This window comes from Corvus hawaiiensis, chromosome 15 (genome assembly GCF_020740725.1).
Source record: "Corvus hawaiiensis isolate bCorHaw1 chromosome 15, bCorHaw1.pri.cur, whole genome shotgun sequence".
In the NCBI taxonomy this organism is placed as follows: Eukaryota; Metazoa; Chordata; class Aves; order Passeriformes; family Corvidae; genus Corvus; species Corvus hawaiiensis.
The window spans coordinates 6,539,025-6,547,441 of record NC_063227.1 but is presented as its reverse complement, the minus strand read 5'-3'; the positions used below and the strand labels follow the sequence as shown (position 1 = coordinate 6,547,441).

The window sequence follows — 8,417 nt, the reverse complement described above, 5'->3', positions numbered from 1 at the left end:
TTTGAAGATAAGTTATCAAAACAAGTTCTTTTGCAATACAGAGACTAAACACAACCTGGTACAGATGGAGAAAAAAGTTTGATTTTGAAAACTACCCAGACTTGCCTAGGGGCTCATAGGACAGTCTAAAGTCTTGTCTAGGTGGTGAAACTCTCTGGCAGGACATCCCTGGGACAGTTACCTCAGCACTGTCACACCTTGGCCAAGATTCCCGTGTGTTTCCTGTAGGGATGTGGGTGCTGCTCGCTGTCACCCTGCAGCAGCCCTGGAGCTGCCAAATGGCCCAAATGGAAACTGGCTGCTTAGGGAAGAGAGTAACACTGCTTATTGTATGCATCAAACGTGCCCAGTGCTTGGCAAAGCTCAGCTGGAAGCCAAGGCAGGCTGGTAAGAGTGTGATTCTTATTTCAGTCCCTAAACTTCCATGGGCTCCACTGGCAGCTGAAGTGCTTCTGTATGGGCAAGAAACATAAGCATCTTTCTGATGATTTTTAGTCCCTAAACGCCTTCCTCCAGCCTTATTCCACGACAAGAAGTGGCATTGGAGCTCCAGTGAAGCAGTAGCTGTGACATAATTGCATCTGCACCCAGTAGGTCTAGGATGAACATGGGATTCTTCTATGCACAGCTGAAGAAGAATGAAGTGAGGTGGAAATGTCTTCCTTCTCTTTGCTCTGCTCTTGCCCTGGGAATGTAGGACCAAAACTCAGCTAGGTGGGAGGATGGGGCATGGGATTTGTTGACCTACAGGTAGCTCCTTTAGGAAGGAAACCTGCAGCCCTGCTGTGCCCTGGGGAGCCATCCCAGGTAGCCTGGGGGGATTGAAGGTGTGTGAACTACGGTCAGATTGCCCCACTCCAAAGTGCAAGGTCCAGGCATTGAGGCTGGACATTTTTACCCAAATGACAGCAATTTGAGTTCATTCACCTGCATGAGGAAGGAGCTGTGGTATGTGGGTTGCCGAGTGTCTGCCGTGCTGCCGGGCAGGGAGGGAAATTCCCTGGATTTGCCTTTCATCTCAGACAAGGACACACCGTTTGAAGCAATCGCAAACCGCAGCTGGCACAGCCAGCCCTGGCACACGCAGGGAGAGTTCAATAATTCAGCAAAAATCCCAAAGCCAGCAGCAGACTTGGGCTCCAGCCAAGGCTCGGGACGTTGTCCCAGCATCAAATAACACCTCAGCTTGAGATCTCCCTGCTTGGCAAAGCATCGTCTGCCAGGGGAAGGAGAAATCCTCAGCCCACAGGTCTGCTGCTGCTCTGGTGGAGGGAAGGGGCTGATCTGCTGGTTCATGTTCCCATGGGTGACCCTGTGACCTTTCCCTGTCTCAGCAGTGCAAAGGGACTCAGAAAACGGAGCAGCCTTTGCCAAAACATTTGCCCTAGTCCACACAGTGACCACTGTGGTTTTAATCTTTTTTTTCCCCTTGCTTTCCTTTCTTTCCTTTCTTTCCTTTCTTTCCTTTCTTTCCTTTCTTTCTTCCTTTCTTTCCTTTCTTTCCTTTCTTTCCTTTCTTTCCTTTCTTTCCTTTCTTTCCTTTCTTTCCTTTTTTTCCTTTTTTTCCTTTTAAACTAAAGTGTATTTAGTGCTGGTGAAAGGTGCTGAATTGGCAGCCTTGGAGATGGATGTCCCTCTACCCAGCCCCAGCAAGCCCTGGTGTTTTCTGTGGGCTTCCTCCTCCTGGCACATCCCTGTGCAGGACAGCTGGCAGGTCCCAGGCTCCCCTGCCCTCTCCCGTCTCTTTCTGTGCTGGTTGGGACACCCATGGCTGAGCATGACTTCAACCTCCCACGCCAGGCTTGGGTGCTGCTGACCTGGGCCAGACTGGACCTGACAGTGCCCCTGGGCACTTTGCTGTGCGCGATTCCGGCTGTGAGGATGCAGCCCCTGCAGGAGGGAGCCTGTCTGTTCCCAGAGCAAGCAGCAGATCCACAGCCCAGCTCAGCTCTGCTCCCATCCTGAGCAGGAGAGGGAGGAGAGTGGATGCCCCCCTTGGGTGCCACTTGTCTCTCTGCCTTCATTTGGTGCCTAACCCAGACCTGACCCCAAGTGCTTCAGTGCAGACTGATTGTCTCTTCCTTCCCGCTCTCTTTCACCTCTCTCCCTAAAGTGCAAATGAACACAACTGAGTCACCCCGGGTGCTGCAGCCAGCTCACACCCAGGGGCCCAGAGGGACAAGTGGGACATCAAGCCCTTGGCTTGCCCACAGCCCCAAGCCAGGCTTTCAAGTAACACCCTAGAGGTGTTTGGCACATTTCTCCCCACCCCAAACACCAACACCAACCTGTGCTACCTCTTGGGCAAAGAGAAACCCCTTTGCTCACCCCTTCCCACCTCCCTCCCCCCTTTCCCTACCCCCACCAAGCTTTGCCAGCCTCCCCCCTATCTCTGCCAGACAGCAGAGAGGGGCAAACCAGCCTGCTCCATCTTCCCATCCATGTTAAAGGTAAATACAGCACCAAAATAGATACAAAAATAGAATTTTGGGTCCATCAGCCCGGCTTCACTATTAATATAACTGCTATGAAATGTCAGAAAATAAAAGCTGCTCTCTTTATACACACCTGCCCCCCACCCCCCTTACTGACAGTATTGCCACACGCCCGGTCCTGTCAAAACAAGGCATCAAGATGCCTGTTTTCTCTATATTTTAAATACAATTGCTTCCATCCCCCCATTGTAAACAAACATGGCAGAAAGGGGTTTGGAAAAAAAAAAAGAACAAACCAAAAAAAAAAACTTTTTAAAAAATCCTTCATCGTTTCTAGTGTTCTGAATAGTATTTCTGCCTCCTAGGACTCGAACCCTGCCAGTTTGTTTAAAAGGACAGAAGGTACCTGTGATTTCTGATGAAGGCCCTGATGTCCTTCTTGGGTTTCCTTTGGATGCTCTCTGATGGGGATGAGAGAGATAATGTGTTTGCTTTCCTCTATGCAAAAGTCACAAAGTGTTTGATCGGCAAACCCGTGACTAAAAAAAGTAAATATATAAAATAAACAGCAATCCACAGCCTCTTTCTTAAGTTTCCCCATCTGTCCAGTTTTCAAAGTGCAAAACTTAGAGAAGCACAGAATGATTTTCTTGAGGTGTTTTTCTCCTTTTGTTAGGGCTTTTTTCCCCCCCACGTGCTTGACTGGTATGGCCTTTCTATAGCAAAAGTCAGATAAAGCGTAATTGCAGTAGTTTCTGCACATGGAATCGTGAATCATTCCAGTGACTTGAGAATCTAAGCTGTTAATAGGCTAAAAAAAGGATTTTTTTTTGTTGGTCTTTTTTTCTTTTTTTTTTTTTTTGATTGTTTTCTTTTTGCATTATAATTAAGCATGAATATATATTACTATATTACACTGCTTGGATTGCTGGAGCAATCCAAATCTTCCTATGCTGTAAAACTAACTCCCACCCTGCGCTCCCCAGATCAAGAGCTTCTTTTCTCCTCCCTGTGCCAGTTGCCCTCAGTTCACATGATTAAAAGTTCCTCCCAGCCCCCCTCCCCGTTTTTTTTTCTTTTTGTTTGTTTTTTAGTAGATATTGCCGCATTCTTAAATTCATGCATTGCTGCATTGCTATTGCACATATATAAAGGATTGCTCGCTCCCTCCCGGCTGCTCCCCTCCCCTCACTGGTTGTGCACATCCTCTCTGCGGACAATCTTGTAGATGATCCAGTAGAAAATGTTGAAGATGAGGAAGGCCATGGGGAAGCCGATGCGGGAGATCTTGTCGATTTTCTTGGCTCTCTGGATGAAGAGCTTCCTCATCTCCTCGGGGGAGCGGGACGGCGGCGGCACTGGGTTGGCCGTGTTGTTGTTGTTGGCGCCCTTGACAGAGAGGCCATCCTTGGCTTGCAGGCAAGCTGGCCCCATCCCGTAGGCGGTGAAGTTGAACCTGCCTTCACCAGCTTCATCCTCCTGGAACAGATTGAGCATGGGACTCTACTTAAAATGAGATATAGACAGTGCACCCTCGCTATAAGGCTCTCCGCTGACAGCGTCCTGCCCTGCACGGGAAAGATGCTCCCACCATGCCCCGGCCTCAGCACCCTTGGGCAAACCCCCTGCTCTTGGGAGATCAGCCTTATAGAGGGGTGCCAGCCGTGTGATGCACAGATGCAAATCAGGGGATCCAGGCACCCCATGGAGAACAGGACTGACTTCCACCCCGTTGAGGTCTTTGACATATTGAAGGATTTATGGCACTGCTTTCATTTTTCCAATTGCATCCCCTGTTTTGCTTCTGCCTCTCCCTCTCCCCCACCTCCTATCAGCACCTTCTTTGCTTTGCCTGTGCAGTTTCAGCTTGCCCAGAAGGAGTGGGCTCCATGTAACTCACGTAGCCAAAGCTGCAGCCTGAGACTTCCTACAGAGTTACATGGATGCGCAGGAGCCAGGAGCTGTCCAGGAAAAGAGCTCTGCAGGCAGCGTGCAACCAGCCCTCACTCGCCTGCCCACGGGACCCCACGGCCATCCCCACAAGCCAACTTTTAGGTGAGGAACAGAACTGCCCTTCTGTGGGTCAATGGTAAGACATGGCTGCTTGTGGTAATGCCAATGATTGAGAAAAAATGTAATTTGTTTTTTGGTCTAAAGACAAATGGTGTTGTTAATTTTTTTTTTTTTTTTTGATGAAAGCTTGCTGGAATCCCAGAATGGTTTAGCCCTATTTTATTGAACATAGGGATGTAATGACAGGGAAAAATAAGTTTGGCTGAAGTAATTCAAGCAGTGAGTTGCAAAGGCAGAGTGAGAATCCCAAGTCTCTTGACTACGGGTCACCAAGGCTAATTGTAGACCAGTGGCACTAATTAATCATTAATGGAAGCTGATCCATGCTGTGTCTCCCAACACTGACCTAGCAGCCCCCTTCCTTGTAGCTGCCTGACCACTGTGCCCTGCTGCCCCTTCCCCTGTCCTTTGCAGAATGTCTTTTGTCCATCCCATGGCAGCTGTGTGGGATGGAGGAACGGGACACAGAGGACACTGCCATATCTGAACAAAACAAAGCTACCCAAATAAAATCAAGACCTGGTCTTCTGGGATGCTCAGAGCTTATGGACCTTCTCATCACATCTGTATTACAGGGGTTCAGGTAAAACTGCCTCTGCTCTTTTCCAGTTACACAAACATGCACTGGCACATGTCTGGCTTAACCTTAATCACTCGATCCCTAATTTACTGGATTTTTTCCTCTTCTCATTGCTGAGAGGCTACTGGCTGTTTCTTGTGAGGGATTTGTTTTGGTGAGTGGTATACCAAGGTTAGAGAAGACAACAGTGCCTTTTTCAAGGTGCTATATCAAATGATAGGCAAAGACACCACCAGCCACACGGGAATGTGTGTTTCCAAATAACAGTCCATGTGGGTCTGATGATGGTGTCATATTAACCAGACTGGCCCATACCACTGCAACATCTCACTTGTTTTTAGCCTGGCATGTCATGTCTAAACCAATCAGAACCACCCAGGCAAGTCAGGACATCAGGACAGAGCAATTAGTGCCTTGGCAGCTGCATTAGTCCATTTGCATATTAGCAGTCAGCTTAGTTTTCTGATGAGTCTGCAAACCTTGTTCATTTAGCTTTTGCAAGTGTTTTTGTTTACGCTTTGCTCCAATTAAATAGCTGTGAGATTGGGCAGGGACTCTGCTAACAGCCTTGTGTTCTGTGGAACAGCTCTGGCAAACATCTCTTAAACTCATCTGTGTATTAGTGGAATTTTTTTCTCCTTATTGTTTTATCAACAGACTGATCTGCATACAACAGCACAGATCCCGAGACAGGATGCCTGAATCCAGATGAAGAGATAAATGCATTATGGAGGCACCCATGTGGGTGGGTTTAGCTCTGCCTCTATTCAGCAGGCTGCATCTTCTCAACCGATGCTTTGTTGATTTTGGGATGGCAGAGCCCTACTCTGGTCAAACAAAATCGATGGGTGCTGAGGGGTCTCATCTGTTACTTTTCCCTTGCATTTGTCCAACATTTTTCACCCCTGGTCCTGACTGGATTGAGCACAAATGATCAATTATCTCCTGTTTGCAGATAGGACAACTGAAGCAGAGAGGGGAAAAAACTACAAAAATACAGGGATTCCTGTTCCTCAACCCCCACTTCCTCCTGGAATGGTGGCAGTTCTCCAGGCATACACTGTGAACTGCTGCAGGGCGGGTTAGACCCCAGGAAAGACTTCTGATCTCTGAGACAGTGAAACAATGGAATGGGGGTAGGTTTCTGGGTGGGATGGATCATGGAAAGTAGACAAATACCTATGAGGAATATTTAAGGCAGACCTTGGTGGTCACCTACGGGCTTGCTTGAGATTTTCATCAGCAAAATTTTCTTTGTTTTTTCTCTCCTAGAAAATGTACTGGTTTTTAGTGCTCTCCTGAGGGCAGCCTCTCAGGCCTGGTGCTGAAAATTTGCTAACCCCTTTCCTGATTCTACCAGCTAAATAGGGACAAAGTAATCACAGCCACCTTTGTGTTTCTTTCTAGTGTGTTCTGTGAGGTGAAATCTTTGCTGTGGCTCCTCAGCCTAAAAGCTGTCAGAGCTCAGGCTGGGGAGCTGTTGGAGTTGCGTGCATGCTTGGATTGGGATCGGCCATGGCAGGTAAGCATGGAGCAGGCTAAGGCTCAGAGTAAAGCTCTTTCCTTCCAGGAGGAATTTGCAGTCAGTCTGAGAAGCAGATGCTTTTGAACATGGAGATGGCAGAGACAAAAGAGGTGTCACTTACCTCGGGGCTACTGCAGGCTGTCATGTTCGGGGTGCTGCTCTCTGATAGACACCCCTCACACCTCCCTGCCTGCCTCCCCCCAGCCCTGGCTGCTGCTTTTGGGGAGGAGAACCCACACCAGAACACTGCTGTGTGAAAATTGTCCTGTTGAGAACAACCATTTTGGTTGAGACCACTTGGCTAGCTAGCAAACCCCAGCTTGCTGGACTCCTGGGGTCAGCAGGCTGTCAGAACAGACTCAATTCATTGAGGCAGCCCTTGTTTTTGGTGTGTGAGCCTCCTTAATATCTGACCAGATACCGAGGACTTCCCTGGGGACTAGTGGCTTGGTTCAGTTGACCATGGTGTTCTGCTGGGACAGATTTCAGCTGTGTCCTTCATGCTTTATGTATTACCTTATGATGCCTCCTCTTCCTTCTGAACCTGAGCAGCTCTTTGTGCTGCCGAGACACGAAGTTGACAGCAGCGTACTCCAGAAGGGCAGAGAACACAAACAGCAAGCACACAGCCATCCAGATGTCGATGGCCTTCACGTAGGACACCTAGGAGTCAGAGAAAGAGACAGAGATGGGGTGGCTTCCTCACCCAAATGCATTTTTCCTTGGTGTTTTACACGGCTGATACCTGTTCTTGGGTACAGAGTCTCGCTCATTTAACATGAATGTGTTATCAGGTCACTGAACCTCCTCACGGGCTCTTAAGTAGCAATAATTCCACAGCTTTTTAATTTATTCAGGCCTTGACTGTGATTGTTTATATGCAGGGGAAACAGTAATCCACCATACCAGAAGCCCTTCATAAAGGGGAAACTCACTAGTATTATAAAAGTAAGATGGTCAAGTGACTAAAAAGCTAAAATGTAGAGTGCACACCCATGTGTGGTTGTTGCAGGGGTTTGTAAAGTACAGAGCTGCTGGTTACTGAGAGATGTGGTGAGTGCTGAATCTTAGGGGAATCTTTGCTGCTAGACATAGAGAATTTAAAGTTTTTGCAGGATGGGACTGGAATTTGCTCTCTTTGCCCTTAAACTGGAATAGTGCAAAGGCAGGATCTGTGCAGGGATTTACTTGGGTGCATGATTTCCCCTGGTGAAGACAAGGGTGTTCCCTACCTTGGGCAGCGATGCTCGGGAGCCAGAGCTCTGCGTGGTCATGGTGAGCACCGTGGTGATCCCCAGGCCCACACGAGCAGGTGCTGCATCCATATTGATCCAGAAGGAGATCCAGGACAGAATGACAATGAGAAGGCTGGGGATGTACATCTGGATCAAGTAATAGCCCATCTGCCTCTCCAGGTGGAAACGAGCTTCTATACAGGTGAACTTGCCTGAGGAGGACAGGAGATACATGGAAGGTTACTGGTAAGGTACAGTGAGCCTCCTGTTTTCAGCCAGTGTCTGGGGATTTTGCTTGCATTGCCTAAACCAGTCTTGTTAGGGGAGGAAAGGAACAGCTGTTGCCCAGGGCATGTAGTGGTAGGACAAGGGGGAATGGCTTCAAACTGAAAGTGAGAAGGTTTAGATCAGATATTAGGAAGCAATTCTTCCCTGTGAGGGTGGGGAGGCCCTGGCACATGTTGCCAGGCTGTGGCTGCCCCATCCCTGGAAGTATTCAAGGCCAGGTTGGACAGGGCTTGCAGCAACCTGGGATAGTGGAAGGTGTCCCTGCCCATGGCAGGGGGTTG

General features: G+C 48.5%; 1 protein-coding gene across 2 annotated transcripts in view; it reads right to left on the bottom strand.

Moving 5' to 3' along the window:
• Positions 1-2,365: 2,365 nt before the first annotated feature.
• The window catches only part of GLRA1 (glycine receptor alpha 1), a 38,718-nt gene continuing 32,666 nt past the window's right edge, over positions 2,366-8,417 (bottom strand). Inside the window, exons 7-9 of one of the 2 annotated variants that reach the window (XM_048320024.1) lie at positions 7,846-8,060; positions 7,130-7,276; positions 2,366-3,938 (exon numbers count right to left, since the gene is read on the bottom strand). In XM_048320024.1, coding sequence (XP_048175981.1) covers positions 3,624-3,938; positions 7,130-7,276; positions 7,846-8,060 — 677 coding nt within the window. In that variant the 3' untranslated portion in view covers positions 2,366-3,623. The remainder of the gene's footprint in view (positions 3,939-7,129; positions 7,277-7,845; positions 8,061-8,417) is intronic. The other variant, XM_048320025.1, reaches the window with a different exon arrangement.